This window comes from Manacus candei, unplaced genomic scaffold, assembly GCF_025592945.1.
Source record: "Manacus candei isolate 608988 ecotype Guabito, Panama unplaced genomic scaffold, ASM2559294v1 h1tg000014l, whole genome shotgun sequence".
Lineage (NCBI taxonomy): Eukaryota > Metazoa > Chordata > Aves > Passeriformes > Pipridae > Manacus > Manacus candei.
This window is the reverse complement of record NW_026138062.1, coordinates 80,880,041-80,898,132: the sequence shown is the minus strand read 5'-3', so window position 1 is coordinate 80,898,132 and position 18,092 is coordinate 80,880,041. Positions and strand designations below refer to the sequence as shown.

Below are 18,092 nucleotides of genomic sequence, written 5' to 3'. Positions count from 1 at the left end.
GATCTCAGATCTGGGTCTTTTCCAACCTCAGTGATTCTGATGTATCTACACACAGATTTTAGAAATCGAGACGCGTATTTTCACTGAGCTGTTACATTTTACTAACTCAAAAAATAACAGTGCACGTACCGTATTCTTAGAGGATTGTGCTTTGAGGGAAAAAAAACCCATTATAGTAATTATTATTACCTGTCTGGTGCATTAAAAACCAGAATTTGACAATGAAACCTTGTGAAGGGTGTCATTTTAAAATGAAGTGCCTGTATTAAAAGTAGAAAGGAGAAAAGCCATTGTAATGCACCTGGGTGGCTCTGTCAAGATTCCTAAAACGTGACAGCTGAGCAAAGGAAGAGCTCCAAGGTGGCTGTTGCTGCTACAAAACATTTGGCAGCTCCTGGATGTGAAATAAGAAGTGGCTGCTGAAATGTGCCTTGGCTTCTTGCTGTTCAGCAAACGGGGATCAAAGGAGCTCCTCAGATCCCTGTGTTCTGAACGCTCCAGCTGAATTCCCAGATCCTAGTTTTTCCTCTAAAAAGGAAATGCTTTGGATGTGATGAATCGGGGCTGGGGGAGCCGTAGAAAAAGCACCTTTGTGTTGGCCAAAATTGTCTCTCTCCCTAGTGTTTGCTTAGCTTCCCATTTAAAACAACCCCTCGTTAGTGATCGTTTGCAATATATTTAAGCCCAATCTCCGTATTTGTGTTTCGAAAAGGGGGAACGAATGAATGTTCACCCCCTCCCCAGCAGCTTTCTGGGCTCTCCCTTTTTTGTTTTCTTGTTTTAATTCCGCCGAAGGAAAAACTCCATTGTTTTAGCCTTGTTTTGCGTGGGGATGTCATGTTCCTCTGCTCACATGCTGGCCCTGCTAATACTTCTCTGAGACAAATTGCTGAAAGCATTGGCTGCGTTTGAGGTTACAAGAATTCTCTATATATAGTGACAGAATTGATTTTTTTTTTTTTTTTTTGGCTCTGTTGCCAGTGGCAACTCATCCTAATCCCAAACTGTACAGTAATGTGATTTATGGGCACTACATTGCTCGCTCCTGAATGTTGTCTGGAATTTTTTTTCTCGCTGCGTCGCCACGGGGTCGCTTCTCAGGCGAAGATGTTTCGTGGTTTGCCATGAAATTTACCGTCGATAAATTGGATTAGGATGTTAAAAATGATGAATAAAATCCAAGCACAAAAGCAAATGTGGGGGGGGGGGGGAGAATTGCTTTGTCATATTCGATAGCTTAAAAAGGAGTTTAAATTCTCACGAACTGGGAGCTTGTGGTGCTAAAAATCCCAGCTATCTCCAGTGTGGTTGTGGGTTTGTCCTGTCACGCTGAAGCATTTTGCCTGTGTGTTAATATTTTGGGTAAAATCAAATAAACTCGGCTGAGCACGTTTTAAAAGCTTGTGTTGGGAGCCGTCACCTTGTAAGGAGCACCTAAAATTCCACCCCTGGCCTGTCCCAGTTGTGACTGACCTCTTAACGTCCTGCTAAAAGTGGTGACTTCCCAACACATTGCGTGGGGCAGTTGCACATTTTAAGTGCGTCAGTTAAACTACCAGGAGCAAACAAAGATAGAAGAGGGCTTTTGAGGAAGGACCACTCGTAAAATTTGAATTTTTGAAGAGCAGGGCGTAGTGATCTTCAAGGTCTTTTCCAGCCTGAGCTGTTCTGTGAGTGAGAACTTCTGAAGTCAACTAATTCAAGGTTAGACCGGGTTTTGTGTTTCAGAGCAGGATCTCGTTTCTCTGCTCGCTCTGGGCGTGGAAATCATAGTATTTTACTCCTTTGAGTAGGGTTAGAACAGTAGTACCTAAAATTGCTTGAAAGGATGGCAGGAGGCTGATTTAAAGACTGAAAATTGTATGTGAAAAGTGGAATAAAACACTTGCTGTGAATCCACCAGGAAAGGCAGGAGGTTGGTTTTGACCCAGACATATCAAGCACAACTTTGATTCCTTGATAAGGACAATATTTGCCATATAATTTGCTGCGTGCTGCTTTAAATCATTAAATTCTGCACGTGGGTTGAAGCATTTTCAGCTCTAACACTTCTTTTTACATTCAGGGGAATTTTCCTCCGGTGTAGTTTATCTTGGTAGAGCATAAGTGGCAATTGAAAGAGCAAACATTGCAAGGGACAAATTGCAGCAGAGCTGTGGGAGACAGGAGTTTTAGTCGAGGGAGGAACAAACTTTTAATTGCAGCACAAAGATACTGAGCTGGACGTGGTTGGTGAGTTCCTGTAAATCCTGTGGGGAGCAAAAGGAGATAGCAGGGCTCCTGAGCGTGGTAGAAAGTCCTGGAGGAGCTGAATCAGCACGAGATCAGTGTGTACTTGGCTATAAAAGGGATGGGGTGGATATTTGGGCTTGTGTTTGCTCTGGGAACACTGTTTGAAAATAGAGATGTGTCGTGGTGAGGAATTTATAGAGGAGAGGAGAGCTCCGGTGTGTTACAGGATGTTTGATCTGCCACTTCCTCCCTTTCTGCAGGACTTTGTGAGGAAGAGTTGAGTATTTTAAGAGTGAGACTAAAGAAGAGACAGTGCAGGGCATGTATGTGAAAGTCAAGTTTAAAAAACAAAAAGTCCACTTTTATTTCTTTCATATTTCCCAGAGAAGTACATGGAGGTGAGGAGGGAGAGCTGAACTCCTTGACTCAGCCAGCAAAGAGTTCCTTTATGTCCCAAATATTTGTGCTTCAGGAGTAGTGAAGATGTCCTTGCTGAGATCAGCCAAACCTCGAGCTGATCCTCCAGCAGGAAGCATCCCTGGCTTCTCATGCTGCATCCAGGAGCTTCACTGTGGGCAAAATTTCGGCTGGTTTGGCGTTTGTTCTCCTGGGGCTTGTGCTTGCGCAGCTGGTGGGATCTTGCAGCCTCGTGTTGGTGTGTTCTTGTTCAAAGTCTTGGCCCTGAGGCCACATCTGTGCTGTGTTGAGATGTTTGTGGTGTCAGGACTCCACGTTGTCCGTACGTGCCGTGGGAGGAAGGCTGGCAACTGGCTTTTGGGAATCCTGTCCGGGCTAGTGGGGCTTGGGCTGCTGTGACCACAAATTGACTCCAGGACCTGGAGGATCCCTGTCAGGAGAGAGCAGAATTGAGCTTGTTCATGCAGCTGGTGGGCAGAACCTCCTGGGAACCAGCCAGGAGGTGGAAATATGCTTGGAATATGCTTGGATTGGTGGTTTTAGCCGAGTTTTCCTAAGGAAGACTCCCAGAAAGCTAAGGAGCAAAGCATCCCGTTGTGTGGGGAGCTCAGGAATTTTGGCAAGGCTGAGCAAGAAGCTGAAGGACACTGGGCAAGGTTTGAAAAAGGTGGGAGGTAAAGGAGGAATACGGAAGCTTTGCTTGGTTGCTGAAGGACAATACAATAAAATCATGGAATTGTTTAGGTTGGAAAAGACCTCCAAGATCATTGAGTCCAACCCTAATATCAGTTCCATCTACAGCTGGTCAGGGATATGAAGAGGAGAAAAATGGGGGGATAATGGGCTTGGGAGCAGCAGGACATTTTCCAAGGCAGTGGAGGAGACAGGGAAAGGAGTCCAGTACTCCCCATTTTTATTTCCCCCCTCAGTCATTGCAGGGGGGAAACCAGCCGAACCAGCCGAAATTTTGCCCACAGTGAAGCTCCTGGATGCAGCATGAGAAGCCAGGGATGCTTCCTGCTGGAGGATCAGCTCGAGGTTTGGCTGATCTCAGCAAGGACATCTTCACTACTCCTGAAGCACAAATATTTGGGACATAAAGGAACTCTTTGCTGGCTGAGTCAAGGAGTTCAGCTCTCCCTCCTCACCTCCATGTACTTCTCTGGGAAATATGAAAGAAATAAAAGTGGACTTTTATCTTTATCTAAACTGATGCGTTGGAAAGAAGAGCCAAGGTGATACTGTGATGTGAATTTTGATGAAGATATTTCTGCAGGACTTAGGGGGGAAAATTCCACACATCATCTCCAAACTGAAGGGAATGGATGGTTGTTTAATATATGAGATGGCAAGTTAGACTGGAGACCAAAATCCAGGCAGCAGAACTGTGTTTGAACAGTGCTACCAAATGTCCAACACAGTGACTTAGTGTAGAGTTTATTTAATGGGTGGGACAAAGTCTTCAGCAGCAAAGGCAATAAATAGTAATAGTGCTGATATTATTATAGTGCTGCCATAGAACTTCTGCTCTTTGATAAGAAGGCTGGGGAATTGCTTGTTTATAAAGGAGTAGCATAAACCTGGCAGGTAACTGTGCATGTAAAACAGTCACCTTTCTAGGAAGAGATCACTTTGTTCAGGTGATGTCAAACCATTGAACAAAGGAGAGGTTGTTATTTTTAAATCATAAAATCAAGGCTGTGATTTGCTGTAACGTGACTTCTTTTTTTTTTGTTGTTGTTTCTTGGAGTGGCTGAAAAGGAATTTAAAGTGCTTTGTGGCACTGGAGACTTTGCTCTTAAATGAAGTGAAAGTGAGTTTCTCCTTCAGAATTTCTTCAGTTGCCTTTTTGCAAGAGCAAGTCAAGGCTTAGAGAGTCAGCACTGGTGGAAATCTGGGGATGTTTAAATGGAATCCAACCATCCAGAAAATGATTGGAGGCACCAGGATTCCAGGTCATCTCCTTTAGGTGCATTTATTAAACGAGTGTGAGATTTAGCAGGTGTTAAAAGGTACTTTATTTCTGAACTGTAACTACAGCGAATGGATGTGTTGGCACGAAGTGAGGTTGGAAAACCAGAGTATTTGTTGGGATAAAAACTGGGTTGGTCTCTTATGAGTTTTGGATAAGTTATAAATAAAAGGAACGCCCTGAAACTGCAGAAGTATCACCAAAACCAGCCAGTGCTGGCTGGGATATTCGAGTTCCAGATCTTTAGCCTGGTGGCTTTGCAGCTCCAGATCTGTTCAGGTGGCTCAAGGGGCAGGGAAATATCCTGGGAAGAGAATCACAGACATGATGCAGACATTAATGCTGGTATTATTGCCATTGTTTAAGAGGCCAGAATTCCCTCTGTAAGGCCACTTAACCCACTCCCACCATCCTTTTGTCCTGTTTTGCAGTAGATGTCCCTTGGAAGTGGACCTGCCCTGTGCTGTGGGTGTGAGGGAAAGAGGGGTCGTTCCTTCTCATGCTTTTCCTTTTTCCCTGCTGATGCCAGGTCAGAACTTTATGGAAAGCTGGAAAAACATGGAGAACTACCCCGTTCTCTGCAGATAATAGTGTGGAATCACCAAGCTGAGGGGGATTTTTGAGATGCTCCAGGCAGGGAATGGTGGGAATGGTTCTCTTGCTGTATCCCAGGCAGCGTTTGATGTGTTGGGAGGAGTTTGGCTTGGAAAAAGGAAAACCAGTGTTTTGTGTAATGGTGTGAACTCCCCAACCTACAAAAACCTCGGAATTTGAAGCCGTGGGTACTTTGTGACAAGGGGGAAGGGATTTGAACTAAAAGGAGTAGGTTTAGGTTAGATTTTAGGAGGAGGTTCTTCCCTGGGAGGGTGGGGAGGCCCTGGAATGGATTTCCCAGAGAAGCTGTGGCTGCCCCATCCCTGGAAGTGCCCAAGGCAACCTGCTCTAGTGGAAGCAGGCAGGGGGGTGGAACTGGATGATCCTTAAGGTCCCTTCCCACCCCAACCATTGTGTGATTCTGTAAATCACATTCCAAATTTGAATACCCTGGGTTGTTACACTCTGGCTGCTACTCTGCTTTCTGCAGCCTGGGTATAAATAACTTGTATAAAATCAGGGTTTTTCTGGAAAATAATTTACCCTTCAGACCCTCAGAATTTTATGCAGCTCTTTGAAAACGTTCAGTCAACAGGAAACCACAAAGAGGAGCCTGACACAGGCAGTGCCTGAGAGCCTTGTCATGGGGAATAATTTCTGTAGATTAATTACTGCTCCAGGTATGTTGTCTTTGTCTCTGCTGGACACGGGGAGGGAATATTAATCTGCTTAGATGGTGTTCCTGGAGTCCCTCATTAGGAATGGAGCTGCTGCTGTGTTATCTTATCTCAGCATTTATTGCCAACCCCTGCCCTGAGCGGAGCCACGGGGATGATTTATGTTGCCTCAAGTACTTGTGGATTCAGTTGTGCCTTTGTTAGTGACACACCTGTCCTCAAATTAAAAACAAAGCACTTGTTCCGTTGTGCATTGATCCACTGGGCTGCATTTTTCACCTTACTGGGGAAAGTGGGAGGAGAATCCAGATAAAAGTACTGAATTAAACCAAACAAGAACGTTGGCATTCCTTAAGAAATCCTGTTTTCCTGCAAGGGGGGGAAACATTTTGGCCCCCCTCCCTCCTCCCAAGTGTTTCAGGGTTGCTTCTCTTTTTATTTTGTAGTGGCAGCTGGAATTCCAAAGGGTGTTTTAATTCAGTATCTGGTTATCCCAGTCCATCAGCTCAGCCTTGCCCTGGGACTTCCTCATTCCCCTCTCAGTGAGATGGGGAGGAGAATCGGATGGGTGAGAGGGGGAGAACTCATGGATTGAGAGAAAAACAGTTGAATAGGTAAAGCAAAGTAAAGAATTCATTCCTCACTTCCCCTGGGCAGGCAGGGCCTCAGCCATTCCCAGGAAAGCCAGGATCCATCAGATGTAATGGAGAAGGACATGGAGGGGCTGGAGCGTGTCCAGGGAAGGGAACAGAGCTGGGGAAGGGGCTGGAGCAGCAGGAGCAGCTGAGGGAGCTGGGGGGGCTCAGCCTGGAGAAAAGGAGGCTCAGGGGGGACCTTCTGGCTCTGCAACTCCCTGACAGGAGGGGGGGAGCCAGGGTGGGTCGGGCTCTGCTCCCAGGGAAAAGGGACAGGAGGAGAGGGAACGGCCTCCAGCTGTGCCAGGGGAGGGTCAGGTTGGACATCAGGAGGAATTTCTTGCTGGAAAGGGTGGTCAGGCCTTGGAAGAGGCTGCCCAGAAGGTGGTGGAGTCCCCACCCCTAGAGGTATCCCAGGAAGGCCTGGCCGTGGCACTCAGTGCTCTGGGCTGGGGGACAAGGTGGGCATCGGGCACAGGGGGCACTCCGTGGGCTGAGAGGGCTTTTCCAGCCTCAGTGATCCTATGATTCTGTGACTTGGGAAGACAAATGCCATCGCTCCAAACACTCCCCCTTCCTTCTTCCCCCAGCTCTTATTGCTGAGCATGATGCCTCGTGGTCTGGGATGTCCCTGGGTCAGCTGGGCTCAGCTGGCCTGGGTGTCTCCACTCTTAACTTCTTGTGCACTCCCAGCCACTCACTGGTGGGAAGTGGCTTTCCAGAGCATCTGTGGCTGCCCCATCCCTGGAAGTGTCCAAGGCCAGATTGGATAGGGGACTTGGAGCACCCTGGGCTAGTGGAAGGTGTCCCTGCCCATGGCAGGGCGTGGAACTAATGATCTTTTAAGGTCCCTTCCAACCCAGGCCTGTGGTTCTGTGGTGTGAGGAGCAGAGAAGGCTTTGAGCTGGGCAAGCCCTGCTCAGCCATAACAAACCATCCCTGAGTTATCTCTGCTCTGAACTTTGTGTTCCCAGCACAAATCCCAGCCCAGCCACTGTGCAGAACATTAACTCCATCCCAGCCAAACCCACGCCGAGCGGGGATCAAACGTGTCTGCAGGTGCACTGCAGGGTTTGAGCTCATTCACACTCCAGAGGGGCAGTGAGATGGTCCAGTCATCTTTGAAAGCTCATGGTGATCAGGGAGCTTCCTGATGGCTGGAGAAAGGTGAATTCCATACCTGTTTCTGCTGGAAGGAGGCTGCTCGGCTTTCCCTTGCTTCTTGGAAATATTACGGAGCAAAACCTCCCAGAAACCATTTTCAAAGCTTCTTTCAAGGTTTTTTTCCCCAAGAAATCATTTCCTGGAGGGGCAAGAAGGTGATTTGGAGTAGCCAAGGGTGAATTGGGCCTGATTGCCTTCTGGGAAAGCTGGGAATGTGGGCAGGGAGAACACGTTGTCCGTGTTACCTTTGACACAGTGTCCTGGAGCACCTTTGTGGCCCCGTCAGGGACACGGGGTCTGATAAGGGAGTGGAAAATTGGCCGGACTTCCCCGTTGGAAGCGGTGGGGAGCAGTGCTGCAAAGTCCAGCTGGCTCTGGATGTGTCCCTCAGACACCTCTGGGTGTCCCTCAGAGGTCCATGCTGGATCCATGACTCCAGGAAGGGCATGGATCGTGAAAAATCAATATATTAACATTAAAATACACGTTAGTGATTTATAAAACAGTGTTATGTTTGTCCAGTTGTACAAATCTCAAGATGAAAGTCACACCTTGCACAGTAAAACCAGTTAAACCCAGCGACACCCCGAAAATCAGAAAGGGAATTAGGTGCTGTATGAAAATTTAACTCCATGTAGAGCTATGTAAAAATGGAAACAGACACCCCATGGCCATGGTGGGATGGAGCTCTGGGCAGGTTAAGGATTGTTAAATTTGGGGAGCAGGTTGATGTGCTGGAGGCAGGGCCGTGTCCAGAGTGACCTTGGGTGACAGGGGCTGGCACAGCCTCGGGAAGGTCAAAAAAGGCAAATGCCAAGTCTTGCCCAGGGTCACTCCAGCCTTGAGCCAGGCTGGGAATTGCAGTGCCATGGGGGACAGGAATATTGGAAGTGGGTGTTGTTCCCCAGCAGGGTTGGTGCTCGTGCATTGGGATCTGTTTGCCTTCCTTCCAAGAAATAAATTCCATCTCATCAGTGGAAAAGGCACCTGAGGTCTGCCCGTTCAGGGAGGCAGGAATTGATCTTTAAGGCTGGATTTTAACTTCCCGTGTGCAGGTTTTGTTTCAGAGGTAGATTGGGATTTTTGGGGGGGACTCAGCCCGTGTTCCTGCACGTCTTCCCTGGGACAGAGGTGGCAGTGAGATTTTTCAGGAGTGATTTTTGTCACTGGACAAAAGGAACCAAACCAGCTGTGGCAATTCCACCTTGATACCTAATGGTGGCTTTGGAGCTTTGTGGGGTTGCTCCCCTTTTTATTTTCCTTCTATTTTTTCTTCAACCTGAGCAGTTTTCATGTTTTTAATGGAAAATTCTGGAGTGAGTGTGTACTTTCATCTCAGTGAATCAGGATAGTGTTAGCTTGGACATGATTTCACTCTGAGCATTTGTGCCCCAAGTGTACAAGTTGTAAAGTCATAATTTTCCACTGGCATATGTTGTAACTGTCAGGAATTATCGTTGAGCTGCCTTCTGGGAAGCTAGGAATTTTTGGATATTTCAAAATTCCCCGATTCACCTCTTTGAGTGTTTAAATGTGACTCAATCCACCAACCAGTAGCAACGTGTTTTAGTATTTTACTAAGAATTTTTGATGGGGTGAATTCACTTTTAACCAAATTTTGAAATTGCCTTAATAACTCATGATAGTGAAAGAAGGGAAAATGGTTTATTCCTTTACCTTTTTGTTTTCTTTTTTCCATTCCTTTTCTCATTGTATCAGGGCTTTATGGATCTGCTCCCTGGGTCTGCATCACCTGACGTGGCTTTCACTTGCTGACAGTTCATAAAGCAAAGAGAAAATGCTGTTTTGATTATGAAACGAAGAGAAAATGCTGTTTTGATTCAGTAGCCTCTATGAAAAGGATTTTAAAAAGCCTTTTGGGGAGTCACCATCCCCGTGCAGTGTGTGAATATTAATTTTCCCCTGCTCCTTTCATCACCTCCCAGGCACTGAAAGGGTCAACTCTGCTGCTCCCAGTTGTGCTGAGCTGGGAAATCCAGGCTTTGTAAAGCTGAGCACGTTGTTTTAGCTGTGCTTTTGTTAGACAGGGCTTGGGGGCTCTCAGGTCAAGGTCAGAAAAAGGTGTGTTCCTTTAGTCCAGCCTTCTTTTTGGACGTTTCAGACACTCATTTGTACTTTTTCTGGTGCTTTTCGTGGTCGTGGAAATGGGAAGGATTTTCAAATGGCATTAAAATTTGCCAAACAGTTGATCTGAAAGTTCATAACCAAAGAAATGTATTAACCCCAACTGCTCGTGCTGGGTGAGTTGGACCAATTTGCCAGTTAATCCCTTGGTTTTTTGGACCTTTATCATGACCTTGTTCCAAATGTGATTCCAACCTTGTCGAATTTCTCGGCTTTAAATGGAAATACATTCACTGATGCAAATTTAACCCCTTCTTTTATTCAAGAGCCCTGGCCAGGGGGTGTCTGTTTCCATTTTTACATAGCTCTACATGGAGTTAAATTTTCATACAGCACCTAATTCCCTTTCTGATTTTCGGGGTGTCGCTGGGTTTAACTGGTTTTACTGTGCAAGGTGTGACTTTCATCTTGAGATTTGTACAACTGGACAAATATAACACTGTTTTATAAATGACTAATGTATATTTTAATGTTAATATATTGATTTTTCACAAAGGATGGCCAGCCCAAGACATTCAAACACTAGTTTCTCCTGTTTCTCTGTTGGAAAACTCCTTGAAGTCTCATTGTCCACTGACCTGACTCCTCCTTCACATTGTTATGCTGATTTACAAGGAAAATAGAAAAAGATCCCTCAATATTTCAGAGCACCTGTTGTATTAAATTGACCTGGGTGATTTAAATACAGTCTTAAAAACTTACCAGTTAGAGAACATTTCATTGCCTTATAAACCAAATTGTTTCATGAGATGAATAGATTTGAAATTCCATCTTGAATGACAGTAAAGAACATCCCAGCTTTGCACGATAAATCAAGATATACACACGTGGAATTTGCTCCCCGATGCACTTATTAGTCAGCCTTTTCTTTTCCCCTGCTCAAAAGAGTTTTCTCCTGGGAAATTTGGCTACTCCAGGCTGTGATTTTTGTCCTCTTTTGTGATATATTTATAGTTGTTGTAGAAGGATTCCTGGATAAACTGTCCCTAGGATAAAACCAGCTTTGTATTCCCTGCACTTAACCATTTTGTTCATTCATCACAACACAGATCCAACACAAATTTAGGTATACTGTAAATTGAATTATGTGCTGTCTTGCCCACTTTTTCTGCAAACCCCCTACTTAAAAAAACCAAAAATTTAAAATGTGAAATATTTCTGATTGAAGGAGGTGCTGCTGTACAATCCATGCTCTTCGTGCCGGAGCTTGTGGTCGATCCGAGTCCCAAGATTTCAGGCAGTTTTGGGAGTAAATCTGATTCTGATTTTGTTTTAGTTCCCTGGTGTAAAACTTTTCCTGGAGAAGGTTTTTAGGGATATCTCAGGCTTCCAGCATTGTTATGCCATCAGTTTAAGTGAAATTTGGTTCAGAGGTGGGGGAAGACCTCAGGTAAAATAAATGTTCCGTATCCAGGTTGGGTGTAAACTGAATATCCTGAAAATTTACCTCTGATTCCACGTTTTCCATTGCAGTTACCTGGGAACTGGAGAAGAAAGAGTTCCCAGATTTAGGTTCCAAAGACAGCAGCTTGTTTTCTTTCACCTTTTCAACACTGATGGCCCATTTCAGTTGTTCCTTGTAGTTATTTGTGTAGTTCTTTATCATTTTGCTCAAAAACCAAATTCTTTTAAAAGGATATTTTGGGTTCTGGGTGTTTCCTAAGCTGGGCTTTGGAACAGGAGATCCTAAAAGAAACTGTTTTATAATATTAGGTGGAATACTTGGAATACTTTACAAAATAGTAATTTTTATTATTATTTAATAATTTATTATTCATATTGAGGTGTTCCATGGGTCAGTCACAGCCCTTGGTACCCACTGAGCTACACAGCAGGGGGGGATTTGGGAAGTTTAATCCTTGGAGCGGGAATGTGGCCAGATCTTCTGGGAAGAATTTTAAACAATCACAATGCTTTTAGATTTTTGTTTCACATCCTGTTGGGAAAAGTGAGCCTGTAACACCCATCAGAATGTGGATATTCCTCATGGTGAGATGGAGGAGAAAGAGCCTGTCCAGAATTCCTTATTAGAGGATGTTCCTGAGGATTTTTATTTTTATTTAATTGATGTGCCACCAGAATTACTGTGTAACTAATTTAAATATAATTAGATTTTCCTTTTGCTCACGGCATAGCCTGAAGCTTGGTAGTTTCTTGTGTAGTTTGGAGAAAATAATTGAAGGAAATTGAATTTGTGGTGGGTTGGTTTAGGTATTAATGGATTTTTTTTTTTTTTTCCCCCCTCTTTCAGAGCCTTCAGTCAGAAAAGAGCTGCAATCGAGAAGGAATATGCACAGGTAGGTTCTGGAAGCATTTTAATGGTTGTGTTGTTTTTCTGTTGGGGTAATTTGTTCATCAGCAAATTTCCACAGTGTTTTAATTTATTTTTTCCATAAGTTGGAAACTTAGGAACTCCAATATTGCAGTTCCTAATCAGATTGGTCTGTGCAGGGCTTGGGCCCATTCTGGGGTTCCATGGACAGTTTGACTCAAAATTCTTGGGCCCAGAAGACATTTTTAACATTTTTTTTTCCCCAGTTGTTACAAAGTCAGTCAACTCTTGGTGATGTTTTCTCAGAATTCAGTGTGAAACCTGAGTATAAAAGTAAAATCAGGTCAATTAGAGGGAGAGGAAATGTGTTCTGGCACACTGGCTCCAAAATAAATTTACATTCACATTCCTCAGTGGGAGCAGCTTCTCATTCAACTGAAATAAAAGCAGATTTGGCCTCCTGCTCGTGATAGGGAGTGGAATGAATTTTGATTTGTTGGGGAGAAAAGAGGCAGGATTGATTTTTTTTTTTTTCCTCTCTGGTTCCAAAATTAAAAAGCATCTAATAAGGGGCAGCCGCCTGTTTAATTTACAGGAAAGGCTCTTGGAGCTGAAGATTAAAAAGACATTAATTTATTTTCGAATAGATTAAAGGTGGAATAAAATCTGAGCTGGGGGAGCTCAATATCCGATAAATACAACTGGAGATGTGCCTGATGGTGGAATTGGTGTTGGGGCAGTGACAGGAGGGAAATGGGGGAGCACAGCCTGGCACTGGGCTGGGTCTAAGGGGAGTTTTAGGATGTTAAAAATCCTTTTAGTGCTGCATCACCCACAAAATAACAGAGCAAACATGTTCCGGGGGCCGGATTTTCCGGCAGGAAAAGAGGATTTCTGTGTCTGCCATGGGCAGGTTTTTAGGGCAGGTTTTTAGGGCTGATTTTTCTGCCCCAAACTCGGCTGAAAATGCTTTGTAAATCCAAGTAAATTTGTGCTGAATGAAATCCACTCGCTGACGACGTTCTGTAAGTTATTGGCGCTCCGGTTTTTCTTTGGACACGAATTTACGTTGGAATATATCCATTCCATCGGCAGGTGAACTTGATTTGATGAAATACAGGGACTTTTCAGTGACAGGATCAATACCTGCCTCCTGAAACCGGGCTCCAAAGCAGGTATTGGGTGTTCTTTGTAGCGATGGAGAGAATTTAAATTCACTTTTAATTCACGTCTCAGTGAGACACCGGGAATGTCTTTTACATGCAGAGGCACAACAGTCACTGCATTTAGGGAATAGTCGTGATAAGTTGGAAAAATAATTATGTTCTCAGCTTTGGAAGGCTCAGGCTTAACAAGTGAGGCTTTCAGCTCCTTGGATTTAAACCCCCCCCACCCCCCAGCTTTCCAGCAATGCAGCTGCATCGTTTGAGAGCCACTGAATGGCTGCTGGGATGAATGAAGGCTTGTGGGATCGCTTCCTTGGATTGCTGAGGAGCTCCAGGACAATGTGGGATGGTTCTTCCAGGGCCTCTAAAAGGATTTTTCCGTTCTGGAGGTGGTGGTAATAAAACTGCCCGTGAAGCCTTTTTTTTGGGGTGACAAGTTGGGCTCAAAAGAAGTGGGAAGTCGCTTTTGTCGATAATGGGATATTCCTTTAAAACCAGCGATAAAGGGAGCTGGAAATTCTCAGCCAAACCTTTTCACAGATTCTAGCCAAATGCCTTTAGGAATTTAGAATATTCTTGGTTTTGGCAGGTTAAAAGGAGTGGAAGGGGCAGACAGGGAAAATAAGTTTCCCAGAACTGCAAGCTTTGCTGTTTTTTCCAACAAAATTGTGTCTTGGTGCCCTGCACGTGGGTGCCAAGTTCCCAAACACAGAGGGCTTTTGTTGGGAGCAGGAGAACCTGTCCAAAGGCAAGGGAAACACCAGGTCAGTGTTTAGAACTTCCCCCTAATTACATGGGAAGTGCTGTGAATGGATGGGAGGAATTACAGGACCTGTGTTTAAATTTCCCTGTGTCTTGTTTGGTCGAGGAGTTCCTTTTACAGAGTGGTTTTCACCTTGTTGTACCTGTTGCCACCCAAGTTTCTGTTGCTTATTGTCTGTCCCCAGTGGGTTCTTTCCTGGATTTTTGAGGCTGGAATAAATGGGAGGAATATCCAGCATATCCCTGGGCCTGCAGCTCTGCACTTTTCTGGATCAGTTGGGCTTGGCTCTTCCACTTGTATTTTCAGTGCTGCATTATTTAATACACAATTAAAGGCTCACCTTAATACTCCCAACCAAGAGCTCTCCTTTCCCACTAACAACATGCCTGGTAATAGCATTTAAATTGCAATTTTATATTGTTATTACGAGCTGTTCTCCGTGATTAATGAGCTGGAATCAGAGGCTGAGAATCCTTGTTTGGGTGAAAGAACAGCTTATTGAAGGTGTGCTTTTGCTGCTACCTACCAAAAAAACTGGTTTACCCAGCGTGTTAATAAGGAAAATGTTGGGGGATTTTTTTTTTTGAGATCATAATTCCATCTGCAATGTACATATTATTATTTTATATTTTTTATTGAAGAGACCAGTTTTTCCTCTTGGTGTTGAGTGCTGGGAACACACAGATGACCTTCCTTGTCATCTTTGCTTGATGTTTCATTACCATTGTTTCGGAGTAAAATGTGATTCCAGGCAATCAACCCCTTGGAATTTACAAATAACCTCCTCATTTCCCTGCATGTTAATGAGTTTTTAACTGTAGAACTTCAACTAAAAGCATTGACAGTGTGGAAAAAAGGTGTGAAAGTCCATTCCATGAGCTGCTGCCTTTGAAATGAGGTAGAAGTTTCTGTTTGGGTTTTTTAAAAAAGGCAATAATTATTAGGATTTTTTTCCTCCTCTCTGTGTTTTCTGGAGGTTAAATTAGCACTGAGGAGATGTGGGTGCTCAGGAAAAGCAATTATCTTATCTGGGATCAGAGAGAGTGGCCTCGGTGTTGATTGCTGTGGCAGTGAGAAACTTAATACATTTAAAACGTTTTAAAATGGGGAGAAAAGAAAAGGGAGGGGAGTTTCCATCCCCCACATTCCCTGTGTGGGTGCTGGGACTGAAGTACAGTGATGGCAATGATCAGGAAGAGCCTGAAAATGAGATTAAAGTGATGGCAGAGGGTCAGAGCAGAGGGGGAACAAGGAGAAAGGTGGATTTAAACAGATGTAACATGATCACCTTCACCCATTTGCCTCACCAGCCTTGAAAAACCCACTTATTTCCACCCATCGAAATCTGTACCTGGATATTTTCTATAAAATGGCAACATTCCTACAGCAGTTTTTGTGTCTAGATAACGTGTGTGTGTATACACTTCATCTATAAAGCACTTATTTCATAAATACATATAACATATAATTTATTTAATGGATCTAACCAACATTTATGGGCTACAGTGCCCGAATATACTGGTTTTCTAAGTGTTAAAAATCAAAAATAGAAGCTGATTATTTCTTTTACCCACACTCTGACAGGATGTTTCACTTCACATTCAGTGGCCTTTTTAGCAATTTTGCAGTGGATTAAAATTGTAAGGGTTAAAATAAGAGATTCCTCCCCCCCCTCCCCCCCCCCATGTCTTATTCCCTGGTGCTGTGGCTCATTTTTCTTTCATTAATTGATTTGTCTTTATCCTGTGGAGACTGGAAAGGTGTTAGTATTTCCCTAATTAGGGATTAGCGAAATTGGGGGAATTTTAGCCAAATATAAGTCTGTGATAGGACAGAAACCAGACTGAACTCTTGCAAATACACCGATTTATTGCTGCGTTAGCCACGAGAGCAGGACGGGGGGCACTTGGAATAGGAACAGCTGGGAAACTTGGGAATGGTGCTGGAAGTAGAACCCTCAGCATGGAAAACAGTCCCCTGGGTGGATTCTGAAATCCCGTGTGGATGAAGAGCTGCAGCTTGGCAAACACAGCCTGGCAACAGTCTCGGAGGGGAAAAGGTGTCCAGGTGTGGTCCAGGTCTTCCCTCTGTGGAACCTCAGGAAAAATCCTTGAGGTGTCTGCCCTGAAAACCCAACAGGCAGCTTCTTAGTAGTTACTTCTATTAGGTTTTTTAATTTTCTTTTTATTTTTTCCCTATTTTTTCCTTTTTTCTGTTTTTTTTTTTTTCCTCTTTCTCCCATTTTTTGAATTTTTTCCCGATTTTTCCTTTCTTTTTCCTATTTTTTTCAATTTTTCAATTTTACCTATTTTTTTTTTCCAGTGCCTAGAGGGGCTCCAGGAGAGCTGGACAGGGACTTGGGACAAGGGCCTGGAGGGACAGGATACAGGGAATGGCTTCCCACTGCCAGAGGGCAGGATTAGATGGGATATTGGGAAACAGTTCTTCCCTGGGAGGGTGGGGAGGCCCTGGACTGGATTTCCCAGAGAAGCTGTGGCTGCCCCTGGATCCCTGGAGATGTCCCAGGCCAGGCTGGAGCAACCTGGGCTAGGGGAAGGTGTCCCTGCCCATGGCAGGGGGTGGAACTGGACAAGCTTTAAAGTCCCTTCCATCTCAAACCGTTCCGTGATTCTATGACTCAGTTTAGGATATTTCTTTTGGATAATTGCTGGTGTCCTCTCAATTATTGTTTTGGATTCACTGAGAGAGGAAAACCTGTGTTTCAACCTGAGTTACGAAGAAGTGTTTAATGAGTAACCACTGCAAGATTTTTTGTTCCTTGCCCTGTTCCTGAAAAATCTCATCTATTTGGTGTGGAATGTGTGGATGCCTGTGATTTCAGACACACCTGGAACCTGGACTGTTCTGTTAGTTTGCCTGAAATCTCAGCAGGATGGATTTTTCCGTGTTTTAGGAGAGGATCCATCCCCTTCCCGGTCCCTGCCTGACGTCAGATCATGCATATTGATGTCCTGGCTCTGTCCTTTGAACCCTGATGGGGCATAATCACCACAACTCACTGGCTCCAGAAAGGAAACACCTGCCTGGTGCTACCTTTGGATTCTATTCCCCGTTCACAGCACCAGGATACCCATGAGGGGGGGAAGAAAATGAAGTGGAGGGCTCTGTAGCTATTCAGGCCATTCTTCCCAACAAAGCATGGAAATCAGTGGCCGTGAAGGCCACAAAGAGGGATCTGCTCCATCTCATAAACGGTTGGGAACACTATTGTGGATTTTACAATAACTTGTAGAGACAAGTTTGACAAATCAGGTGTTATAATGGGATTATTGGTACCATTCTGCACTTGTCACACTTCAAGCTCGTGGTGCACGTTCCCCTTTTTCCCCCCAAACAAGAAGCTCTTTAGAATTCTCAATATTAAATGTCCCCTTAACATTTAATATAATATACTTTCCGTGGAACAAAGGCTGGGGGTCCATGAGCGACATTCCCAACAATATTATCGTTGACCTTCTCTTTTTATGGAGATTTTGCATTCAGTCTTCCGTGTACTTTTTCATCTCCAAGAAACACATGGCAGCACTTAGAGCAAGGGGGGGAAAAAAGTCAGGTATCTGATTTAGGTCTTGTCTCACTGGCTGCTCTGTTAAAAGAAAAATGAAAATGTCCTGTACTGCAATATTAAGTCCATTGAAAAAGAATTTTTAAAGGCAGCCTTTTAAAAATGCCAAGCTATCTGCTCCACTTTTTATGGAATTCTTTCGGTTAAAATAATATTTCCCTTAGAACAGAGGAGGACTGTCAGCTTCTATTTTCAGTGAAAACATCGAGTTCCTTATAAAGGGGTTGCTAAGCTTAGATTTATGTTGTTCCTACAAAGAAAGCCCTTCATGAAGAAACTCCATGTTTTGCTGAACTGATGCAAACCACTTTCTCTTAGGCTGCTTTTAGCCCTTATTTTTCTTTCCGATTACTGCGCTCCCAAGCATCCACTGCCTGGAATTCGGATCCTTGGAAGTGGTTCTGCCTTCAGATGAAAAGCTTTCTTCTTTGGAACTGCTCCTTTTTGCTTGGCCTTTCAGTTCCAGAGA

General features: G+C 44.2%; 2 protein-coding genes across 3 annotated transcripts in view; both read left to right on the top strand.

Annotated features, from left to right (window-relative positions):
• Window positions 1-18,092, top strand: part of FCHSD2 (FCH and double SH3 domains 2) — a 114,280-nt gene that overhangs the window by 14,075 nt on the left and 82,113 nt on the right. For both annotated transcript variants that reach the window (XM_051779500.1, XM_051779501.1), the window contains exon 3: window positions 12,088-12,133. In XM_051779500.1, coding sequence (XP_051635460.1) covers window positions 12,088-12,133 — 46 coding nt within the window. The remainder of the gene's footprint in view (window positions 1-12,087; window positions 12,134-18,092) is intronic.
• Window positions 1-18,092, top strand: part of LOC127467504 (uncharacterized) — a 229,949-nt gene that overhangs the window by 139,414 nt on the left and 72,443 nt on the right. The window lies entirely within an intron of this gene.